The sequence below is a fragment of the Bos grunniens genome, chromosome 11, assembly GCF_055505025.1.
Source record: "Bos grunniens cultivar Pamir isolate PY7600 chromosome 11, Bosgru_T2T1.0, whole genome shotgun sequence".
NCBI lineage: Eukaryota > Metazoa > Chordata > Mammalia > Artiodactyla > Bovidae > Bos > Bos grunniens.
Window position 1 is genome coordinate 92724624 of NC_141175.1, and position 25698 is coordinate 92750321.

General features: G+C 37.5%; 1 protein-coding gene across 10 annotated transcripts in view; it reads right to left on the reverse strand.

Moving 5' to 3' along the window:
* The window catches only part of SLC30A6 (solute carrier family 30 member 6), a 48943-nt gene extending 23726 nt beyond the window's left edge, over positions 1-25217 (reverse strand). For 2 of the 10 annotated variants that reach the window (XR_015137262.1, XM_086327541.1), the window contains exons 1-10: positions 24975-25104; positions 20228-20314; positions 14554-14638; positions 13528-13570; positions 11715-11780; positions 6038-6118; positions 5569-5604; positions 4768-4862; positions 2531-2579; positions 2098-2217 (exon numbers count right to left, since the gene is read on the reverse strand). Coding sequence is in view for 9 of the 10 variants with exons in the window: in XM_086327541.1 (XP_086183667.1) it covers positions 2098-2217; positions 2531-2579; positions 4768-4862; positions 5569-5604; positions 6038-6118; positions 11715-11780; positions 13528-13570; positions 14554-14638; positions 20228-20314; positions 24975-24977 (665 nt within the window). In the remaining variant the exon portion in view is untranslated. Of the gene's footprint in view, positions 1-2097; positions 2218-2530; positions 2580-4767; positions 4863-5568; positions 5605-6037; positions 6119-11714; positions 11781-13527; positions 13571-14553; positions 14718-20227; positions 20315-21267; positions 21274-24590; positions 24825-24974 lie in introns of those variants that run through there. The other 8 variants (XM_086327542.1, XM_086327533.1, XM_086327538.1 and 5 more) reach the window with 8 other exon arrangements.
* Positions 25218-25698: the final 481 nt, after the last annotated feature.

Here is a 25698-nt window from a genome sequence, read left to right on the forward strand (position 1 = left end):
TGAGATGGCTGGATGGCATCACTTGACTCAATGGACATGAGTCTGAGTGAACTCCGGGAGTTGGTGATGGACAGGGAGGCCTGGCGTGCTGCGGTTCATGGGGTCACAAAGAGTCGGACACGACTGAGCGACTGACTGATCTGATATGATCAGTAGCAAAATAGCAGGTAATTAAAGATGTATGAGAAGAAAAATTTTGAGATCAGGAGACTATTCTAATTAGGTCAAGGAAATGAAGATAAGGGCCTCAATTTAGGGAACAGAATGGGAAGAAGGGAAAGATAAAAAAGAAAGATTAAACAAGAGTAGGAGATAAGACTATCATTTACTACAGCCAAGACATGGAAACAACCTACGTGCTTATTGACAGATAAATGGATAAAGAAAATGTGGCATATAGAAAGTGAAAGTGCAAGTTGCTCAGTTGTGCCCGACTCTCTGCAACCCCATGGGCTATATAGTCCATGGAATTCTCCAGGCCAGAATACCGGAGTGGGTAGCCTTTGCCTTCTTCAGGGGATCTTCCCAACCCAGGAATCAAACCCTGGTCTCCTGCATTGCAGGCGGATTCTTTACCAGCTGAGCCACAAGGGAAGTCCAAGAATAATGGAGTGGATAGCCTATCCCTTCTCCAGAGGATCTTCCCAACCCAGGAATTGAATTGCGGTCTCCTGCATTGCAGGTGGATTCTTTACCAACTGAGCTGTCAGGGAGGCCCCGTGTGGCATATATATATATATATATACACAAGTATGCACACTAGTGGAATATTATTCAGTCATAAGAAGGAAATCCTGCCATTTCTGACATGGATGGACCTTGAGGACATTACGCTAAGTGAAATAAGCCAGATACAAAAGGACAAATATGTATGATTTCATTTAAATCAAGTACTCAGAATACTTCATAGTGACCAAAAGTGGAATAGTGGTTGCCAGGGGCTGGAAGGAGGCCAAATTGGTAGAAGTTATTTAATGAGTACAGGTTCAGCTGGGGAAGATGAAAAAGTTCTGTAGATGAATCATGATGATGGTTGTACAACAAAGTGAATGCACCAAATGCCTGTGAAAATACTAAACTGTATGCTTGAAAATGGCTAAAATGGTAAATTTTATTTTACGTATGTTTTTTATGCAATTTAAGAGTGGAAAGCAGGGCTTTCCTGGTGGTTCAGAGGTAAAGAATCTGCGTGCCAACATAGGAGACACGGATTTGATTCCTGATTCAGGAAGATCCCACATGCTGCAGAAGAACTAAGACCATGCACCACAGCTACTGAGCCTATGTGCCGCAACTACTGAAGCCTGTGCGCCCTGGAGCCCGTGCTCCACGACAAGAGATGCCAATGCAGTGAGTAGCCTGAGCACCACAACCAGCCCCCACTCACAACCAGAGAAAAGCCTGCGAAGCAATAAAGACCCAGCACAGCCATACATAAATAAATTAAAATGAACACACAAAAAAGTAGAATGCAATGGAATAGATGGTGGTAGCAGTCAGTCTCACAGGAAATACAAAAAAAGAAGCAGTTTAGCAGATGGGGAAAACAGGTTCAGTCGAGGTGGACATGAACAGAAGATAGGCTTTGAGATATAGAGATCTGGGCTAGAAATAAAGTGAAGGAATCACACAAAGGTAGAAAATACAAACAATGGTATGTGATGTCCTAGGAGAGTAGGCAAAAGGGTAGGGAGTCAAAGAATAATGTCATAACATTAAACTTAAGCTTGCTAAAGACTATTTCTTAATAGGCTTGCTTTAAAAAAAAACAAATTGGTTCACATCTACTCCTCTTTCCTCATTCAGCAACAGTACCTGTGATTTATGAGTCTCTTACTCTCCTCTTCTGTTTCACTCATCTGGCCAGCAGAAGGGAATTTAAATAGCTTTCCCATCTGCATTATAGATTGTAGTGAAGATTTCTTATTGAATCCAACCCCCCTTAATTTTTTCAGATGAAGACACTTGAGGACAAGACTTGACCAAAGTTGCACAGGTCATAAACATGCTATAAACTTAATCCGCATGCGTCCTAATGCCCTTAAAAATCAAACCCCAGGAATGGAAATCCACTTGAGAGCAATAAAAAATACTTACTTAATTTCAATTAGCATATAAGTAATACAAAGAGCAAATGCTCCAGCAAGATCAATCAAAACAAATGGATTCATTCGGGGAAGGAAGATACTGCTAAGTCCTGGAATAATTCCACACAAGCTATGAAAAAACAAACAAAGAGTACTCATTACCAAAACTTATGTAATAATAATGAAAACTGAATAAAAGATGACTTGCATTTTAGTATCATAAATCATTTAACAAAGAGGATTTGGGAACAAATCTCTCACTTGTAAAGTTTTCTTTTGTATCATCAATTAAAAAATAAGAAAAAGCCAAGGGAAAAGAAGAATCTGATCTGTGAGATTCATATAGTAACCTCAGCAACGAATAATGTTAAGTTCCCATAACAGATGTGTTTCCTGTGCATTCCTTTAACAATATGTATTTTATGAAACCCCAAACATCTTACCTTCTACTAAGATCTGCAACATGCTCTTGAAGCCAACTAGTACTTGCAGCTTTAAAAAGAAAATACTTAAATTATTAAAATTACCAGAAATAATTATTAAATTACCAGAAATACTTGATTCTTAAATTTAAAAAATAAATTTCATGATGACTATGTAACAGTACAAAGGGATACATTATACCTAGAACTTTTTTCTTTTTTATGCCTTTAGGATACTAAATGAAAAGTAGTTTCAACTACAATACATAGCTGATCTGATGGAATCAATGAACTTACACATGTCATCGTTACTATTAATTTGAAGTTTTAAAGGCTTATTACACTGCAAAGCAAAGCTTCCTAACCAGTGTGTTGAGAATGAGTTGCAGGTCCACCAATTACTAACTCTCTTAGCTTTCAGAGAGGCCAGGTATCTGGCTACATGCAGATGCCAGTCAGTGACTGACCCTGGACATGTAGCCTCCAGGTGCAAGCATACTCTTACATTTACCCCAGGGTGCTACAGAAATTCTCATTTATGTGCACCATGATGTAGAAAAGATTGGCAAGCCATATAAACAGTGGCCTAGAACAGCAGTTAAAGCAGACTCTGATGCCAGGATACTTGGCTTCAACCTCAACCCTGCCCTTGACTAGATATATAGCCTGAGACAAGTGACTGAATCTCAGTGCCTCAGTGTAAAGTGGGGAGAATAAAACGATTTACCTTATATGGTTATAGGAAGAATTAAATGGGCTCTGTGTAAAGTACTGAGCACACTGCCTGGCAGAAAGTGCTTTAATATTTTTTTTCACTCAAATTTCAACTCATGTTGTAAATCTTGATATTTCTGCGAACTTTCATTTCCAGCTAATAAAAATACAAACTAGATGATTTTTCTGGAAATAAACTTGGCAATATATATCAAACACTTATAATTTTTTCTCTGAGAAGATTAGAAATGCATACAAGAAATCTGATAGAAAAAAGGTGGTTATAGTTAAAAGGAAAAGTTGAAAATGTACATTAGACAAATTTTTTTAAATATTCATGACAAAATGTTATGCAAGCATTCAAAAATTATTTTTCAAAGATTATTTAATGACAGGCAATATTCAAGACATAAAGTTAAGTGAAAAAAGCCAAGCATAAAATTTTTAACTGATACAATTCTAAGTATGTAAAAAAACATACATATGTGCACAGAAAAAAAAATAAAGGAACAAAACAGAAATGTTAATAGATGTTATCTCTGGCTCATGAGATTACCAGTACTGTTTCCTTCTTGTATCTTTCTGCTCTTCAGGGAAACATAGTTTGTAAATCTTTGTACCTTCTTAAAATTTCAAGAATGAGCATAATAGTATTTTAATAAAGTTTTTTCAAAATAATTCTGATGATCATAAATATCATTATTTAATTTTCCAGTTTATGCAGTAATTCTTAAACTCTAATTCATACAAATAAATTCATACTTCATGACACTTAGGAAGTTGTTTAAGCTTGAATGGGTATTTCAGAAAGCTTTCTTCCCCTGGTTATCTTGGTATTCAAGTCAGTGAGACTTAAAAAGACCTTCCCCTATTTTTCCTTCAAAGTGCAGGTGTGTGTACACAGCCCGCTTTTGTTTTTATCTCAGTGTAAAGTGAGGTAAAACTCCTCCAGCCATCCAACAGCGGTTAACCTGGTGTGGGGGAGTAGGACTCCAAAACACTGAAATTAGTGAAAAATGTCAATACTTTAGACCACTAAAATGAAAATTCTATCTGAATTTTTAGACTTGAAAGTAAAAGAATTTATCAAAAGGACTAAAATTTGGATACTTTCAAATATATGCCCACCCATCATAGCCCCAGAGAGTTCCTGGGAATGAAGTCAATTAACAAAATACAATTATTTGCAATGAGCACATCAACTATATGTACGCTGATGCTTCTAAAATGCATTCTTAGGTAGTTTATACACTTAAAATTTCATTCATGTTATCTGGTAAATGTAATTTTTTATCTCATGTAATTTAATATGTCAGTTCTGCTTGTTTTTAAGGAATATGTTATTTTAAAACTTAAAAGTTAGATTCTATTTCTTAATTTTCTGCTTTATAAGTTTCTGAAGACTTTAGAACTTTAGGGGGAGGTAGTTCTCTCTTTCCCTCAGGATACACTTTCTCATTGATTTATGAATCAATGAAACAAACAAAAGACTTGTTGCTATCAGAAATTAATTGGATTTTTATTAATGGTAAACAAAAACATACCTTCAGAAACATAAGCAAAAGGTTTATTCCGAATTGAAAGCATTGTGAACAGGTTGAAGGAAAGAGCCACAAAAGTACCAACTAATAATCTTCCCCTAAAAAGAATAACACTCATTGTTATTTTTTTCTTGGTAATATTAATATGTAATTTCAGCATGTAGTGTGACTAGGAGATGAGGGAGCAGAGTGGTCTGCTTCAGTATTTGCAGTCAGAATTTGAACTTGGTTTCTAGCTTTATGACCCATGTTCTGCATATGGTTGCTCCATCTTACATGGGATCCCCACCCCTCCAAAAAAGACCCTTAGCATTAACAATATCTTCTTACAGGTAATTGCTGTTATAAATCTTTAGAAATGCTACAGATATTTGGTTTATAGTCTGCTGGCTAAGTCAAACTGTCCTGAATGAAACTGATCAGAACAGATCCACACAGTTAGCATCTTTGTTGCAGCTAATAACACTTCCATCTCTTCTAGAGATGCTACTAAAAAATTTGGGGGATCTAAATTATAGAAGACAAGACAGGGCTGGTTTAGCATGTTTGCCTGGATTTGGAAATACTGAGGGACCCGACATCAAAGTAGAGAGGCCTTTTTGTTCCGTATAAAAACGTAGGGGCTTGGGAACAGTTAAGGGTGAAAAGAAGGAGTCTTGGGACTTGGGGATTTTGCTTGTGAAATATATATTACCACACTCTGAACTCTAGTATGGGCCAAAGTAATCATTATTTCATAATATACCAATTAATCACTGGGAATCAAACTTAATAGTATATTGTATGTCAAAAGTAGAATCTTACGTGTGTATCTCGGGCTGCTCCAAAAAGCGTTCTGCGCTAAAAGAAAGAAATAATGTTAATGTATTAAAGAATTAAGTTAAAAAACTTTATTAAATACATAATTAATCTAATAAATTCACAAAACTTTTAAATATGACCTGTTGATTACTAGTAGTGATGAGACAAGCAGACCCACAAGTTATCCTCAAGGTGCAATGTCCAATCCTTCTCTAACAAACCTGAATATGTCTGACTGAATCCCTTCCTTTTATTCACATCTACTTATGACTGGATTTAGTAGTATCAAAGGTAATAAAAGAAGGGTATAAAGAGGGAGAAAAGTCTGAAACACAAAGAAACTGTACTATCCAGCATTGTTCATATTAATTTGTATACCCTTTTAACCAGAATGTCTCACTGGATTCTTTCATATTTCCAAAGGTAGCACAGGTAGAATTCGCAGTGACAGAAACATCATATACAAATGTACCTTTCTTTTAAAATAAAGAGAGCTCCCAACTGTGCCAAGACTGTGGAGGCAAATACAGCCAGGACTTCTAATCTTTCAAATCTGAAATTGGAAAATTAATTAAATTAGCATAATTTTTTCAATTCACAAACTAGCATCTGTAAAACACATTCACTCACTCACTACAAATGTAACTACTATAAGCCAAACACTGTTTAAAAAATCTAGTTTCTAGAATGATAATAAACAGTGAATATCTTAGATTTTAGAAAGAGTACCTATTTATAAAACATATATTCTTTATGGCTTTTTTTCTCTAGAAATATTCATTATCATAATAACAGCTAACACTTAATTGACCCATCTTATGTTAGACACCAGTCAAAGTACTTAACACATTATCTCATCTAAATCCTTATGAGGGGTCATTCTATCCCTCTTTAAAAAAATAAATAAGTAAGAGATAAGGATCTTGAAGCCCAAAAGTAAGAGTAACTGTTTAGAGTCATATAGCTAGCAAGTGGAGGAGTCAGATTTCCAAACTCAGACACTCTGGCTCTAGTGTTCATGACTTTAATCACTACGATAAAGAGGAGAGTGAAAAAGTTGACTTAAAGCTCAACATTAAGAAAACTAAGATCATGGCATCCAGTCTCATCACTTCATGGGAAACAGATGGGGAAACAGTGGAAACAGTGTCAGACTTTATTTTTCTGGGCTCCAAAATCACTGCAGATGGTGATTGCAGCCATGAAATTAAAAGACGCTTACTCCTTGGAAGGAAAGTTATGACCAACCTAGATAGCATATGCAAAAGCAGAGACATTACTTTGCCAACAAAGGTCCGTCTAGTCAAGGCTATGGTTTTTCCTGTGGTCATGTATGGATGTGAGAGTTGGACTGTGAAGAAAGCTGAGCATCAAAGAATTGATGCTTTTGAACTGTGGTGCTGGAGAAGACTCTTGAGAGTCCCTTAGACTGCAAGGAGATCTAACTAGTCCATCCTAAAGGAGATCAGTCCTGGGTGTTCATTTGAAGAACTGATGTTGAAGCTGGAACTCCAATACTTTGGCCACCTGATGAGAACAGCTGACTCATTTGAAAAGACCCTGATGCTGGGAAAGATTGACGGCAGAAGGAGAAGGGGACGACAGAGGATGAGATGGTTGGATGACATCACCAATTCAATGGACATGGGTTTGGGTGACTCCGGGAGTTGGTGATGGACAGGAAGGCCTGGGGTGCTGCGGTTCATGGAGTCACAAAGAGTCAGACACGACTGAGTGACTGAACTGAACTGATACTGCCTGTCACATTTACATATAATTGCAGTTAATTGAATATGTCTTATTATCCCTAAACTATCAGCTGGAGGCCATGGACTGCTGTCTTATTTATCTTGGTTTTTACCACTATACACAGTTTAATGGCATTCAACATTTGTAGTATGTACGTACACTAAAATTTCTCAAGGAAATAATTATGTTCAGAAAAGATAATAAATAATTAAGGATGTTCATCACATTACTTTTTTTCTCCTCAAATCAGCTGGTTTAATTCCAGGAGGTACAAAATTCAGGAAATAATAAAATAATTAAGGACATACATCATGTTGCTATTGGTAATGGAAAAATGTTGGAATCAACAAAAGACCATTATGTATTACTAAAAATATAACAAATGTATTTACTGACATGAAAGGAAATAAATGAAGAAAAGTGGGTTATAGGAGGGTATGGAAAAAACAGTATGTAAATGCAGCAATGTTATCTGTAGATATTGATAAGTTGATACTAAAGTGCACATAGAAATGCAAAAGGTGAAGGAAAGCAAAGGTCTAAAGAACAAAGTAGGAAGATTTCCACTACAGTATTCCACTGCAAGATTTCAAACTACAGTAATTAACACAGTACAGAACCGATGCAAAGACAGACAAATACACTTTGAAGAGAAAGGAGAATCTAGAAACAGACCAACATATACAGTTACTTGATTAATGAAAAAGTAGCACATAAAAGCAATAAAAAAGAAGAAACTTGATTCAATTAATGTTTTATCAAATTGAATAGCTGTATAGAAACCAATGTGCCTTGACCTCTACTTCAAACCATATACAAAAAGCAAATTCTAGTTTGATTGTTAAGCCTATATGTGAAAGGTCAAATTGTAAAACTCCTAATGACAGCGAAGAGTATCTCATGATCTTGGGCCAAGATTTCTTGACAAGTACACAGAAAGTACTAACCATAAAGGAAAAGACTGATCAACTGAATTTATCATTGAAATTAAAAACATTCCATGCATCAGAAGATAGCTTTAAGAGAATGAAAGAGAAAGAACTCCTATGGATCAATAAGAAAAAATAAGCAACCCAATATAAAAATGGATAAAACACTTTAACAAGCATTTCAGAAAAGAGGTAATCTGAATGGCTAATAAACATAAGAAAAAGTGCTCAAATACTCATCAAGAAAATAACTTAAACCTACAATGAGATACCACTGCACATCCTAGAATGGCTTTTAAAAAAAAGGCAATACCAACAGTTGGTAAGGACCTGAAGCAACTAGAACTCAGATATACTGCCAGTAGAAATGTATACTGCCAGTAGAAATGCAAAACCACTCTGGAGAACTGCTTGGAATTATCCTATCTTCTAATGACAAATATATGCAAGTCCTATGACAGTAATTTCACTCAAAGACATATGCCCAACATAAATGAGCACACATGTATACCAAAAGAAAAGTACAAAATGAGCATATGTAGTTTTATTCATAATAACAAAAAGGTAAAAATTATCTAAATTTCTTTCAATAGTTGAACATATAAACGTATATTGGCATATTGGAATATTAGAGCAAAGAACAAGAATGAATTACTGCTATATGATGATACATATTACAATCCCATTTATATGATTTCAAAACTGGCAATAATAATCTGAAATGACAGCAATCAGAATACTGGTTACTTTTCTCGGCATTTGACTCAACCTTAAGTCATGAATGGAGGCTTTGGGGGAACTTATAATGGTTTATATCATGATCCAGATAGTAGTTATACAAGTATATTTATCTGTTAAAATTCATCAAACTGTACAAGGATATAAGAAAAGAATAAGATAACAGTCCATGCTACCAAATTTATATTTAAAGGGGGAGACAAAAAAACAAATAACTGATAAGTTCTATACAGAGAATTATAGTAGTCTGGTGTGTAATGTTAGTCACTCAGTCGTGTCCGACTGTCTGCAACCCCATGGACTGGGTTGCAGCCTGCCAGGCTCCTCTGTCCATGGAATTCTCCAGGCAAGAAGACTGGGAGTGGCTTGCCATTCCCTTTTCTAGGGGATCTTCCCAACCTAGGGAATGAACCTGGGTGTCCTGCATTGCAGGCAGAATTTTTACCGTCTGAGCCACCAGGGAAGTCCAGTCTGATGTGACAAAAGACTAACTAGGTGATCTATTTCAGAATTCATTGTAGACTGCGCCCAGTCACTTAATGATATTAGCACTTGGTAATATTAAGACTGGAATAACAAAACTGGGCTTATCTTGAAAGAATCAGGTGAAGAGCATCTCAAGGAGAGAGAATAGTCTGTATAAAGATCCTAAAGCAAGAATAAGTTATATTCAAATTATAGACACAAAGACAGAGTGCATGACAGTGGTAACTTGAAAAGAAGTAGGTTGGGTCTAAGTCATACACAGCCTTTATAAACAAGGGAAAGGAGTCAGGATTTTACTCTCAATGTGATAGGAAACAACTGGATGGTTTTAAGGAGTAGAATGATAGCATGATTTAGGCTTAAAAAAAACAAACAAACACTGGTTGCTACACAAAGAATGGACTCCAAGGGTTGGGAAAAGCGAAGTATGCAGACTAGTTAGGATTAGGATGCAGGATGTTGCTGAAGGCAAGAAATGAAGGTAGCTTGGTTAGGATGGTAGTACTGGAGATAGAAATGGGGGTGGAGGCAGATTCTGGATGTGTTTGTAAGTTATCCTGACATAACCTCCTGATGGATAAATATGGGTGATGAGAGAATAATCGAGGATTTTGCCTGAGCAACTAAGTGGCTGTGTATTTACTAAGATGGGAAAAACTACAGAGGAACAGATGTTGGGGAAAGAAAACAAAACAGGAAATTTAGCTTGAATTTAAGACATCAATTAGGCACCCATGTGAAGTTGGCATGAAGGGAACACTGACATGAGATAAATCTCAGTGCTACAGAACTGAATTTTGGAATTATCAGATATAGATGATACTTCAAGCCATGCAACTGACTGTAATTATATTTAATTGCTCTCTCGTTTCCTATTCTCTAAGCAATGAGACCAAAATGGGAGCTGTCATGTCTTTATTAAACCTTGTATCCTGGCCACAGGAGCTGAACTAAAAAGACTAACATCTATACCAAGGCGGAAAAACCAACAGCTCTTTCTCATTAATTTTCAGAACAAGAGCTGGGGAAGAGTCCTTTCCTGTCTAGGAGGAAGGTGAGAAGGTTCCAAGTCTTGCTAGAAGTTATCATTCCAGCAGAGTGGAGAAAAATGGTCTGAGAAACCGAACCTGACATGCAGAGAAAAGCAGGCCACTGAGGTAAGAGAAAGACAATGTCCTGAGTGTCCCTGTGCCAGCTTACCTCAGTCTTCCCACACAGGTATATTATCATTTTCCCACCAAATTAGTTTGAATTGGATTTCTGTCACCACCAAAAGCCTGACTCAAGAGTTAAGATTTCCATATACAGATATGTACTCTACAAATGGTTATCATAGTAACAGTCCAACTCTATTAAATTTCAGTGACACACAAATATTTTCATTTTGCATTAAAATTTCATGTTCACTCTGTCTTATTATTTAAGTAAATAAAACCTGATTTTGTTCAAAAGAATATAATCCCAATGAATGGTATGGAAAAGAAAGTTTAAGTTTGGTTCAAGAGTTTCTTCACCAAGGTTAAATTTTTCTTTCTAGTTCTTTCCTTGAATCTGAAAGGAATTCATTTCTTTTCCTAATATAATAAAAACATCCGGGACTTCCCTGGTAGTTCAGTGGCTAAGACTCTGCACCCCCAATGCAGGTGCCCTGAGTTCGATCCCTGGTCAGGAAACTAGATCCCACATACTACAACTAGGACTTGGCCCAGTGAAATAAATGAATAAATATTAAAAAAAAATCCTCTGATGTAAAAGATTATTTTCCAGCTTTCAGCAATTTCTAAACTATAGACACAGAAATCTCAAAATCTTTGTCAGTTTGTTGCTATCACAAATCTAGTCTTATGGGAAAAATATACCTCTACCACTGCATTAACGTTAAAGTGTATCCCACTTACTTTAACATCTAGAAGATACATACACAAAAATCCTTTGTACTTTCTCTAACTGAAATAAGAAATTACCAAAGACCTTAAAATGAACATTTTATGTTAAGATTTGTTTTGTAAAATAGCAAAGAACCTAATGTGAACATTTTACTGTAATATGATTTAAATTTAATCATCTATGTTTCTTATCTAGAATCCTCTTAGAAGATGCTTTTTAAAATCTAATTTTACTATTTATCATTATCACACTAAACAGGCAATACTTATTTTCTACAAATATTCAAGCTAGCTCTTTAGTAGTTTAACTACTAATTTTAATAGCAATAAGTTAGCAGAAAATAAAGTAAATTGAACTTACCCAAATGAATAGGCAGGGCTAGGTTTCCTCATCATCACCCAGTAACTTACTAAACAAGTTATCAAACTAAGTAAAAAGGCAAATAAATACAGCATTAGAACAAGAGCTAGAAGACATACAAAAAGAAATTTGGTTTTCAGAATACCTAAGTTGTTAAAAGTAACAGTGTTCACAGGCTAACAACAAATTATTCTAATGATTTATAATCTAATCACAATAAACACCCTAACATGTGAGTTTTAACATGGGGAGAAACAGAAGAAGTTATGATATACCATTAAGACAGTTAAATAGAATACTTTAAACTCATATTTTCTCTACTCAGTAAGTTATCCACCCTAAATGGTTTCCATAACTGAGCCTGCAAAAAATAACATAGTAATAATTAAGAATATTTACTTGGTTCTAGGCATAAACTGGAGAAGGAAATGGCAACCCACTCCAGTGTTCTTGCCTGGAGAATCCCATGGACGGAGAAGCCTGGTAAGCTGCAGTCCATGGGGTCACACAGAGTCGGACACGACTGAAGTGACTTAGTAGTAGTAGCAGGCATAAACATTTCAACTTTGATAAACTTTATTTAATCTATGTTAAAAGTTAAACTAAATATTAATAACACCTTGACAATATTCTAGATGAGGTAAAGTTATGGTTGCTTTCCAGGTATAGTGGAAATTCACTCTAAGACAATTTACTACAGTGTGAAATTCAGGTAACAACTATCTGTTTTAGATCCATCAAGAAGATTTAGTTATGTGACTGATGAAAAGACATCCTATAACACACCTATGGCACAGATATTGGAGACATCATTGTCCAAGCACTTTGTAATCTTTATTGGAAACATGGGACTTCCCTGGTGGCTCCGACGGTAAAGAATCTGCCTACAATGCGGGAGACCTGGGTTTTATCTCTGGGTTGGGAAGATCCTCTGGAGAAGGACATGGTAACCCACTCCAGTATTCTTGCCTGGAGAATCCCATGAACAGAGGAGCCTGGCAGGCTACAGTCCATGGGTCTCAAAGAGTCGGACACCACTGAGTGACTAAGCACACACACACTGGAAATAAGAAAGGTCCCCAAAAGCAGGAGCCGACAGGTTGTCTCTCAATCTCACAATCACATACTTGCTTTGCAGTTATTAACCCCTCATTTCTTTTCCCATCTACACAGTTCCAGTGGGAACTGGTATGCTCTTACATGTTCCTGCTCCCTAGCAGGAACCTATAGCTGACTCATCTATAGGTAGGCAACTGACCTAACATCTGGGTATTTTTCTGTTGCTATGTAAATGGGATATCTTCTTCCAGCATATCTTCTAATTGTTTTTATTTGTATACATGATCCATGTTGATAATTTTACTTATTTCACAGATTGCTGCTACTATTGCTAAGTTGCTTCAGCTGTGTCCAACTTTGTGCGACCCCATAGACGGCAGCCCACCAGGCTTCCCTGTCCCTGGGATTCTCCAGGCAAGAACACTGGAGTGGGTTTCCATTTCCTTCTCCAATTTCACAGATTACTTTCCTTTAATTAAAGAAAATTTCATAAATTCAGTGCAATAAACTCTTCTTTTATTTTTACTGTTTTATTCCAAATAGGACATTTATACAGAAATGTGCATGAAGCACATATGTACATTTTAACAAATAGAAAAAAAAAACCACCCATGTAACCACAAATTAAGGTCAGAAGTAAAACAACGGGGAAGTTTTCTGGACATCTCTTTCTTTTTTTTTTTTAAATGAAGTATAGTTGATTGACAAATTCTATATAAGCTTTAAAACATTAAGGAGAGTTTTTAAAACTTACCTAAAAAGATCAAAAATGGTCAGGTAAGTATAGGCAGTTAAAGCTGCAAAACAACAGAAAGACTGATTAAAATGTTACTGAATCCATGGTTAGGAAATACAACAAATAATGGTACATAAAAATATAAGAGGTTTTTAAAAACACAAGAAAGATATTAAGAGGTTTTACCTTCTAAGAAAAACTCAATAAACCTCAAAATCTTATTTATACACTACATAAATTGAAGAACTAATCTATCACTAAAAATACCTCACAAAGATACATGCACCCAGTGTTCACAGCAGCACTAGTTACAGCAGCCAAGACATGGACGCAACCCAAGGGGCCATCAACAGACACAGAGGCAGGAAGGAGGATTACTCATCCATAAAAAGGAGTGCATCTGCCATTTGCAGCAACACGGATAACCCCTAGAGTATATTCTGCTTGGGGAAATAAGCCAGAGAAAGACAAATACTATATGGTATCACTTATATATGAAATCTAAAAAATAAAACAAACAAATGTATTAATCTATAGCTTCCTCACCAAGGGAAGTCCCTATAGTAATTTTGAGTGGAGTATAATCTATAAAAATACTGAATCACTATGCTGTACACCTGAAACTAATAACATAAATCAACTATACCTCAATTAAAAAATAAAAAGAAACCTCCGTTTTTCAAATAGATTTAAATCTTTTGAAAAAGCTCATTTTAAATAATGCCTAACAATTGAACCAAATTTTATAGTTTACAAGGTACTTTTGAGGGACTTCCCTGGCAGTCTAGTGGTTAAGACTCTGCACTGCCACTGCAGGGAGCAGGGGATCAATCCCTGGTTGGGGAATTAATATCCCACATGCCAAGCGACAGGGCCAAAACAGAATATAACAAGGTACTTTTGGAATAGATTCCCTCATTTAAATCTTTCAAGTTGTATTTCAGAATAATATATTCCATGTTAAGGAAGACATACCTTTATTTAAGATGAAAACAATAAAAGTGAAATTAATAATTAACTATAAAAATAAGAACAGTGACATACCTATACTATTAGTGGAACTGCACCACATTAGCAGGAAGCCAGTACATGTTAAGTTTATTGCACCAAAGAGCAGTATCTTCCAGGACTGTGAAAAGGAAAATCATTCTTACTTGTACAACACCGATAAACTTCTTTGGGTCCACTCAAGTTTGAGGATTCATACTCTAATATTCAAAGGAATAAGCACAACCTGTTTTAAAAAACTGAAGGGTTACAGTTTCTAAAACTTCCCCAAAAATTCATCAACCAAGTTATTATCACAATATATAAACCTAAAAAAATTCGAGAAGGGGAATTATTCAAGAGAAAATAAATTCTGACATATAAATTCTCAAATAGTTGAGAAAATAAGATGACATTTGAATATAATTTTGACTCTATAAACATATATATGGAGACAATGATAAAACAAATGGGGCAAAATATAAAGCAACTGATGCATCTGAATAAAGGGTATAAGGGAATTCGTTACACTAATCTGAAAACTTTTCTATAAGCTTGCAATTACATCAAAATAAAGTCACCCTGCCCATCCACCCACCAAAAACAGAACAATGCTTGGTTATTTACCAAATAGGTCATAAGAAACAGGACTGCTAAAAAAAGGAGATTACCACAGTTTAGAAGTTCATAGAAAAGGGAGGATTTGAGATATACCTTGAAACAGCTATGGTTTTTCCAGTGGTCATGTATGGATGTGAGAGTTGGACTGTGAAGAAAGCTGAGCACCGAAGAATTGATGCTTTTGAACTGTGGTGTTGGAGAAGACTCGTCAGAGTCCCTTGGACTGCAAGGAGATCCAACCAGTCCATTCTGAAGGAGATCAGCCCTGGGATTTCTTTGGAGGGAATGATACTAAAGCTGAAACTCCAGTACTTTGGCCACCTCATGCGAAGAGTTGACTCATTGGAAAAGACTCTGATGCTGGGAGGGATTGTGGGCAGGAGGAGAAGGGGACGACAGAGGATGAGATGGCTGGATGGCATCACCGACTCAATGGACATGAGTTTGAATGAATTCCAGGAGATGGTGATGGACCGGGAGGCCTGGCATGCTGCGATTCATGGGGTCTCAAAGAGTCGGACACGACTGAGCGACTGAACTGATCTGAAACAGCTTGGATTTAGTCAGAGGAAGGAAGAATTGCATTCTAAAAATGAAGGAAGACGAGATCAAGTGAAGTGTTTTTTACTTTGTTCTGCTCCAATCCCTACATAGGGAGACCAACACTTGTTTCAAAGTATAGATGAAATAGTGGAAAGGTTGTTATTTGGAAATGTTAAGTTTAAACATATAATTTATATTTATATATTTAAATAGATAAGGTCAAATAAGGTATGGGAAAGGTATGGGATAGGATGGTTTTATAATACAGATGAAAGCTGTAGGTCTAGAAAGGAAGACCACCACCAGAAGTGAGAAAGATAAGAAGGTAACTCAAGAGACAGAAATCATAAGGCAGAAAGAAGTGACAGTCATGGAGCACAGAGGTAACAGGTTATAAATCTAAGGAAGAAACAAGCCATTTCCTAAAACTAAGGCATATGGTAAAGTAGGACTGGACACTTAAATACAGAAAAAATCTTCACAATAGCTGTTATGGTGAATACGTTACTGAAGCATCAAAAAGAAGAACAATAATTCCCAGCATAAATTTATGGGAGACACCATTCTCGAATTTCCTCCTCAAGGAGGAGCAAAACCAGAAGAGCAGGTGACATGGGGATGTTAGAAACTTGAGAACTGATACGACAGGTTAACAGGACGAGGGACTGTATGCCCAATGAGGACATGACTGGACAAGGGGCCTAGTCAGGACAGGGATTCAGTAACAGTCAGAAAAGGCAGATAAAGCATGTAATACATGCCGTTCTCATGCCAAATCAAGCTGTTAATCAAACATTTGAGTATCTATTTTGTAACAGATAGCATTTGAGGCACTGGAGATACAGCAGTGAATGAAACATGGACCTTGTAATCCAGGTGGGGTGACAGACAAGAAGCAAATATAGGAAGTCAGGTGGTGGTAAGTGCTAGAAAGAAAAAATAAAGCATAGTAAGAACACAGTAATGGAAGATACTAAAGAGCTGCTCATCTAGATAGGGTGGTCAGAAAAGAACTCTCTGATAAGCTGACATGTGCCCAGAAATCTGAAAGAGGTGAAGATGCTAAGCATCCAGACATCTCAGAGAGAAAACGGAAACCACAGTGAGATAAAAGAGGGGCTGAGGACAGCTAGACAGGAGAGGTGAGAGGAGTCTGGGGCTACATTAAGCAGTGTCATGTACGCCAGGAAAAGAACTGGGATGTATTCCAGATGAGATGGAGCAGTGACTTAGCTTTCATTTTAAAAAGCTCATTCAGCTTCTCAACCTGGAATATGCTGCACAGGGGCATGGATGGAAGTAGGAAGACCATTAGAATGTGCTTGCAATAAACCATGTGGGGAATGATGGGAGCTTTGAAGGTGGCTGTTAGAAGAGTCAGCTTCTGTCCTACTACGAGGACAGAGCTGGCAATTACTTATAAAACAGCTGTGAGGAGTGAAGGAAAGAGAGGGGTAAAGGTGACTCCAAGGTTTCTGGCCTGAGCCATTTGGTGAAGAAGTGATAGAAAATCAAAGTTCGGGTTTGATCTTACTAAATTTGAGATGGCTATTAGATATTTGGGTGAAAATGTTGAGAAGGCCATTATATATAGGAATTGGAGGTAGGGAAGAAGGTAGAGGCTGAGATATAAATACGGGGTCATCAGCATATGGTAGTGAAAGTCTCACCAAGACAGAATGAGGCAAACAAGAGAGGCCAGAGTTCTCTAAGTCCTGGGCACTCCAAACTCAGAAGTCAGAAAGATGGGAGGCGAGTAACAAAGGAGACTAAAAAATAAAGACTAAGAAGTAAGTGGGCCCCCCCAGGTGGCACTAGTGGTAAAGAACCCACCTGCCAATGCAGGAGACGTAAGAGATGTGGATTCGAACCCTGGGTCAGGAAGATCCCCTGGAGGAGAGCACAGCAACCCACTCCAGTATTCTTGCTTAGGGAATCCCATGGATAGAGGAGCCTGGCAGGCTACAGTCCATGGGGTCACAAAGAGTCGGACATGACTGAGTGACTAATACTTTCACGCTTTCAAGTAAGTAGGAGGAAAATCAAGGGTGGCAGTTCAGAGTCCAAGTGAATAAAATGCTTTAAGGAGGAAGACTGATTCAAATGCCATTGAAGGCCAAATAAGATGGGAAATGAGGATGACCATTGCTTTTGGCAACACAGAGGTTATCAGGTACTTGTAAAAGCAGTTTCTGTGGATAAGTGGGGACCAGAGTTAGACTGGTTTTGCTTAACAGAAACAGTGAGAAGAGAAACTGAACAAAGAGAGTAAAGACAACTCTAAATAGTTTTGCTTCAAAAGCAAGCAGAGAAAGGAAGCAGCAGCTGAGAGTGGTATTTATGGCATGTAATTATGATGTGAGAAGGAGAAAGATTAAAGAAGGAACAACAATGCAAGAGAAGAAGGAATGGTTCTAGGAACCCTGGCTCTGAGTAAGGCAACAATGGAGGGATGGGCCTTATGGACCAGATCAGACAGTTCATTCAAAGAAATGGGAGGGAAGGCAGAGTGCCGGCAGATGTGCTAATGACAAGGTGCAGAAGTTTTCTCCTGATTGCTTCTTTTCCCTCAGAGAAACAGGAAGCCAGACCCAACAGGTTAGAGTGAGGATGAACAAGTTTTGGGGAGTTCGAGGATAGAAGTGAAAGAAAATGTCACTTAAGAACGTGGGAAATTGAATAAACTAGGAAGATACAGTATGGGCAGTGCAAATGGCATACTTGATCATGAATTTAAAGTGAGACCAGGGGCTTCCCTGGTGGACCAGTGGTTAAGACTCTGTGCTCCCACTGAAGAGGGCACAGGTTCAATCTCTGGTTGGGGAACTAAGATCCCACATGTGGCATGGCGTGGCAAAAAAAATAAAAAACAAAAACAAAGTAAGACCAGTCAGTACGGTTTTGTGTTTAAGGCTACACTCAGTTGCTTGCATGGGGTGCAGAGTAGAGTGGACTTAATAAAGTTGAGGATTTGCCAATAAAGTATGATAGACAGAAGATGGAAACAAAGGGGTTGAAGGCATGTGCAAGAAAATGAAAATGATGGACCAGATAATCTAAATTGATAAGCAAGCAATTGACAATAAGAGACGTGAAAAAACAGTGAAAACACAGCAGAGTCAATGAACTGGAGGTCCTGGTAAGAGAAGGGGACTGGAAAGACAAGAGACGGTGACTGATGAGTAAAATGCTTGTAACTGAGACAATGGGAAGATAGTTATTGTGAATGATAAAGTGTATGGCATGATCAGGCTTCCTTGGTGGCTCAGTGGTAAAGAATCTGCCTGCCAAGCAGGACTCGTGGGTTTGATCCCTGAGTCAGGAAGATTTCCTGGAGAAGGAAATGGCAATCCACTCCAGTATTTTTGCCTGGGAAATTTCTTGGACATAGGCATATAGTAGGCTTCACAGGGTCACAAAAGTGTCGGACATGACTTAGTAGCTGAACAGCAGCAGCAGCATGGTATGATCATAGGAGTGGGCAGTTGAGAGGAACACAGGACAAGATTTGTGGTGAGGAATTGAGAGGTAAGGATCTTTCATATGAAATATGCAATCACTAAGAACTAAGACAGGAGAAGTAATGAATAGCGATGAGCCAGGTGGATCTCTTCAGATTTAAATTATGATACAGGTTGTCTGTATAATCCAGGTGCTCCCGTATCAGTTTTGCTCCTACTACCTATTCTGTGGTGTACGGTGTTTCACTGAAGTGTGCTTAAAGAACTCCCTGCTTACTTCTGCAATAGAGTTGTTTTCCATCAACATCATAACTGTCTGTTCTCAAGAGAGCATCCTAAATGGACTAGATACATAAGTAGGTGAGTTAATTTCCTACCCTTGGCTCTTGAACTTTAACATCTAGAGGTGAGAATATTTCCAAATACTAGAATTACTGGCTTCTGATTATATCCCAAGGTTTTATAAACAGGAGATAAAAGGGTAAAAAACAAAGAAGTCTTTAGTATCACAAGACATGGTCAATATTATTGCTTCTGCTTATTATGTTACATAAAGCTAGCATTATTTAAAATTTTATTTTATACTTTTATTAAAAATGTGAGCAAGAGACACATAGTCACTACCCTCAAGGAACTTACAGTATAAATGAGACAGTAATGAGAACAATGAAAACAGAATAATAACTAGAAAGTCTACATTGGTGACCAAAATGGGTACCGATTATTTCTTTATAGTCTCAAAGTTTAACTTAATGAAAAAACTTGTTTTCTGCCTTACATACAAAATGAGAAAACGTGGCTTCAGACCACATCCACTTAATTTGTGAAAAAACTAACAACATAAGGCAATCACCAAACAATTTTTCTTCAAAACTCTTTAAAATCAGAAAAAAAACTAATAAAAGCTGAGTTTCCTCCCAGGCATAACAACTGTATACTAAAGTGCTGTGATTTTACATTAACAAATTACTTATCCAACAAAAAAAATAAAAACACTGTGATGAATTGAGAGTGATTTATATTTGTCTTAAAAATTACCTTTTTCAACTTTATAATATTGTTGATACAATAAATAAAATTAGGATTAAGAAATAAAAATAACTTACCCTTCGATCAGCTGCTACAAGTCTAAATTCCTGTAATAACTTGCCAAAAAAAGATCTTTGTGGTTTTCTAAAGAGATGAATTGTCCCCTTTAAAGTAAACAAAAAGTATACAAATCAGCATTTAAGTACCTAAGCTTCTGCACTCCTGTGATACAGTAAATCACAACTAACATTTCTTGAATGCTTGATACACGACAAGCAATTATTCTAGACACCTTACATGTATTTGTCTATTTAAGATTCACAATAACCTATGTGGTGGAAATAATTTTTAGTAAACTAAGTACACTTAAAATTCAACATTCAGAAAATGAAGATCATGGCATCTGGTCCCATCACTTCATGGGAAATAGATGGGGAAACCTTGGAAACAGTGTCAGACTTCATTTTTTTGGGCTCCAAAATCACTGCAGATGGTGACTGCAGCCATGAAATTAAAAGATGCTTACTCCTTGGAAGAAAAGTTATGACCAACCTAGATAGCATATTCAAAAGCAGAGACATCACTTTACCAACAAAGGTCCGTCTAGTCAAGGCTATGGTTTTTCCAGTGGTCATGTATGGATGTGAGAGTTGGACTGTGAAGAAAGCTGAGCACCGAAGAATTGATGCTTTTGAACTGTGGTGTTGGAGAAGACACTTGAGAATCCCTTGGACTGCAAGGAGATCCAACCAGTCCATTCTGAGGGAGATCAGCCCTGGGTGTTCTTTGGAAGGAATGATGCTAAAGCTGAAACTCCAGTCCTTTGGCCACCTCATGCAAAGAGTTGACTCACTGGAAAAGACTCTGATGCTGGGAGGCATTGTGGGCAGGAGGAGAAGGGGACGACAGAGGATGAGATGGCTGGATGGCATCACTGACTAGATGGACGTGGGTTTGAGTGAACTCCGGGAGTTGGTGATGGACAGGGAGGCCTGGTGTGCTGCGATTCATGGGGTCGCAAAGAGTCGGACACGACTGAGCGACTGAACTGAACTGAAGTACATAGTGCTAGTAACATCTGAGCAGGAATTCAAATCTAGGAGTTTTAGCTCAGGACCAAAACCTCTGCTGTAAAATAGATTGCCTAGGCAATTTTGAACCGGAAAAGCAGTTTCCAAGTAGCTCTAATTTCCAAGATATTATACCATTCACCTAATTAAAGCTTTATATATGAAAGGTTTGGCAAGTATTACTAGAATCAAACCTCTGAGTTTCTCTCTTAGGCATTCAAAGTATGTGACATCTATCTAGCTTCCGTGGTCCCTGCTAGTATGCAGTACGGTACTAGCAGATAAAGAACACGGCAGTGGTGAGCACTGAGGGATTTGCCACTCAAGCTCAGGAAACAGTGTAAGAAAGCCTTATCATAAAGGAGCGCTCAACCACATATAGGAAATTAGCCTGAAATTAAGGTAGTATCCAACATCAGTAGGAGAAAGTATGGGTTATTCAATAAATGGTATTTGGAAAAAGGCAAAGATGGGTCCTTACTATACTTCTCAATCTAAGTTTTCAAATATAAAACAATAGTACATTTGAAGAAACTCATGGATGTATAAGAAAGAAAACCCAAGAAAAATAAACTGAAGATCTTTGTTATTACAAAGGTAAAGTAATTGTTTCTAGAGAAAAAAATATCCTTCACAATTTTCAATGGGTCATACACAGTAACTTGACTACTAAGTGCCATGCACTTAAATATTTGGATTTCAACTTTAACAAAACATTTTCCTAGATGGTAAAGGCCACAATCACTATACCACTATACCATAATGAGGCATTTCTATCTCATTAAAGTTGGCCAATTTGACTCAAACACTGGCTTTTCACAGACAACAGAGGAAATGGGAGTTAACAGATAAAAAATGTGAAGTTTCAGATCCAATGCAAGCAGAAGTATGATTTGCCTACAGGCAAATACATTTAGAAACATCTCGGTAGCTATAAAATGATATATTCCATTTCTTTAAGTTTGACATGTCATTAGTTGCATTATGTTGAGACTCAGCAAAGGCAGAAAATAGGCTGAGTGCTAGAAATGTGGCACAACAAAAACAGCAAAATGCTGGTAACTGTGGAGGCCAAGTTACGGCTACATGGGGACTTCATGATATTCTCTCTACTTTTCTGCATGTTTGAAAGTTTACACAATAAAAAGTTAAAGATATACTTTAAAATGTAAAAATAAAGCATCAAGAAAAAGGTATTACCAATTTTGATACCCAAATAAAGATCAGTGTATGTGAATAACCTAAGGCTCTGCTAAGTCAATTCAGCTGAAAAGGAACAATATGCTATTTTAATCTGAGATGTTACTAAATGTTAATGTTAATAAACATACTTTATTCTTAAAGAATTATGAGTGGGATATTTTGGTCCCAAAGATAAATTCTGCTTACTACTGGTATTCTTGAATATCTTCTAACTTCTAGCTCATTTAAAATTATTTCAGTTACTTTAAGTTTCAGGTTAAGACAATCAATAAGGTTTCTAAAAGGCAGACGTCTATTTCTGATGCCATTCTGATAGTAGAGGAACAACTACAAATACCCTAATCTTAATGTCACTCTTTCTAAAATTATATTGGCTCTCCACTGTTATCAAAATAAACACCAAATTTTACAACCTGGAACTCAGTGTGTTCAGTGAGTTAGCCTGTTTCTTTCCATTTTCTCTCTTGCTCAATTTCCACTATTGAGGAAATTGCTCTCCTCAATTTCCACTATATTGGTGTACTCCTTGTCTCATGATCATATCGATAATTCTACAGTGAAAAGATCAGACTGGTCTAACCCAGGCACTAATAGCCCTGTAGCACTTAGCAAGTTATCTGACCTCTCTGTTTCCTCACCCAGAAGAGAGTAATGAAGAGTAGACTAAGAGACTGGAATAAAGGGACAAAGTACTCAGTTCACTGGTTCACTTCCTGCAAGAAGCCGTATTACGTTATTTAGATGAGTTTTTTTTTTTAATGCCACTTGTTTTGTAATTCACCACAGGCTAGCCTTCATACTGTCATCTTGCACGGTAAGTTCATTTTCAGTAACTTCACCAATAACAAGGGCTATATTTCCCCAACATTTTCTAAGATAGCACTATGCTTTGCACATAGTATATGTTATTAAAATGAATAATGGGCAATTTTAAAAATAAAACTTAAATGCTAGTATTTCCCTTATTACTAATGTTTCAAATATAAAAATTTACTGCCAAGGTTACTTATTCATCATTTTCTGAAACAGATATTTATTGAAAACTTCCTCTGGGCCAGGCACTGTACAAAAGACTCTGGGAATATGACAGTGAATACGTAGGTTCTGCTCTTAAAGAGCTTATAGCCTAAGAAGTGAGAAAGACAAGCAAGTAAATACACAATCGTAACACAGTCTGCTAAGGGCTACAGATGCTACTGGTAAAAAGCAGCCTCACAGGAGCCTAAAGGAGGCACTTAATAGGACCTTGAGACATGACAGAAAGGCTCAGGAAAGAGACTAAAGGACACGTAAGGGATGGAGAACGATTCTTGCAGATAGAACAGCACATATTAATTCAGTGCAAAGGTCTAATTCTTAGAGCACAATCCCCAAGCTGTTGCTGGTAGCTGGAATATGGATATACGTATGTATGCGTGAAAAAAACCTGCAAACGTAAGCAGCTAGACTACAGATGTCTTTGCTTGCCATACTAAACAGGTCTTTAGCTTGTGGGCTAAAGAAAAAAAAAAAAGGAAGAATTTTAAGCAAGGAACTGGTATGGTCAAGTTTTAGAAACTTAACTCTGCTACACAGTGGTGAATGTTCTGATGTTGAACACAGAGGCTATTTGGTCAGCCAAAACAGTAAACTTTTACCTATTTTCTACATGTTTAAAGGAAAGATTACAGGAAATTTAGAAAATATTTAAGTAGATAAATAAGACATTTTTTCCACCATATTCACTCAAGGAAAAAATGGAATGACAATACGTAGACACAGAAACATGGTCGTTCTGTCATATACAGGCTATCAATAAGAGATCCATAAATTTTTCTGATAAAATGGTGTGTACCTCTTTTGACACTGAAATCACAATCCACTGCTTACCCTTAGATAAAATTCAGAGAGCTATATACTTGATTTATTAAAGAATAAAATAACTAACTTGTCTAACAAAATTTAAACAGCACATTCCTAAAGCCCTAAGGTATACTGGGATCTACAAAAGCACCAAAAAAGCTGCAGTAAGAGGAACGGCCGACACCTTGACTTTCGCCAATCTTTGGCCTTCTCAAAGTTGTGCTGTACCCGGCTATCTGCACTCAATAAAACCAATTTGGAGAGTGGGGCGTCAGCTTCAATAGCCTATTAATCGTGCTGTTCATTAATGCAACGTTATCATCACTGCTGTACGCATCACTAATACGGTCGTCGCTACTGTGGACTTGTTTTCAGATCTTTTGTCGGTGTTGTGGTTACTGACACCAGCAAAGACTTTTATTTCTGTATCAAGGATATCACGGCAGGGAAGAGTCATACACTCATCAGAGCCGAAAAGTCGTTCTGGAGCGATGCCGGTGTCCCGAGACGCAAAGGAACCGGGTGAGGGAGCAAGGGGGCATCAGAGCTCTGAGGGCACTCTCTCCGACGCTAGAGACTCCTTCCGGGGACCTCGAGCATAATTCTGACGACCCCTCCTCTGGGCAGCTGAAGCATTTCTAGGCCGCTTCGGAACCAGAGAGAATAAGAAGAATCACAAAAGAAACCCTCATTCCCCTGGCCAACTCACCATGATAAGGAGCGGCACAGCTCCCACCGGAAGACGCTCTGGGAGCTGGTAGTTCCCTGGAGCGGAAGGGGCGTGGACATCAGAGGCCGATTGGTTGCGAGCGACGCGGGGGGCGGAAGTGCGTGCACTGGCCTCCTGGTCCGGCGCCCCACTTCCCGGCTGCCCCTGCTTTCTATAGAGGCGAAGGCGGCGGCTAGAGCGACTCTTCCAAGCTGGCGGAGGTCTGGGTGCAGATTTGCCAGCTGAGGTCTTTAGGTTTAAGGAGCAATTTGTTTGTAACTAGAAAAATTTCTTTGAGTCCTGAAGCTCTTTGACCTATGTTGTGTTTTTTAATTTTTGCAATACCGTATGAAATAGGTAACATTTCCATTTTTCAAGTGAGGAAACAGGATCGAGAAACTTACCCAGAGACCACCTAGTTTGCCATAGCAGCTGTTGCTCAGGCCGACTAATGGGATTTTTCAGGCAGGAGTACTGGAGTGGGTTGCCATTGCCTTCTCCAGTGACAGAGTATTATGTAGTAATTCCTAAAATAATACGTAAATTTTATAGGATTGATTTTACTTTAAAAAGGAAAATAAAACACATTGAAGTATAATTCATTCAGCAAAAATTGAATATGAAACACGTGTGTATCAGGTATCGCCCTCATGAAAAGGATATTCTTGTGGTCGTGGTTAAGTAGCTAAGTCGTGTCTAACTCTTGCGACCCCATGGACTGTAG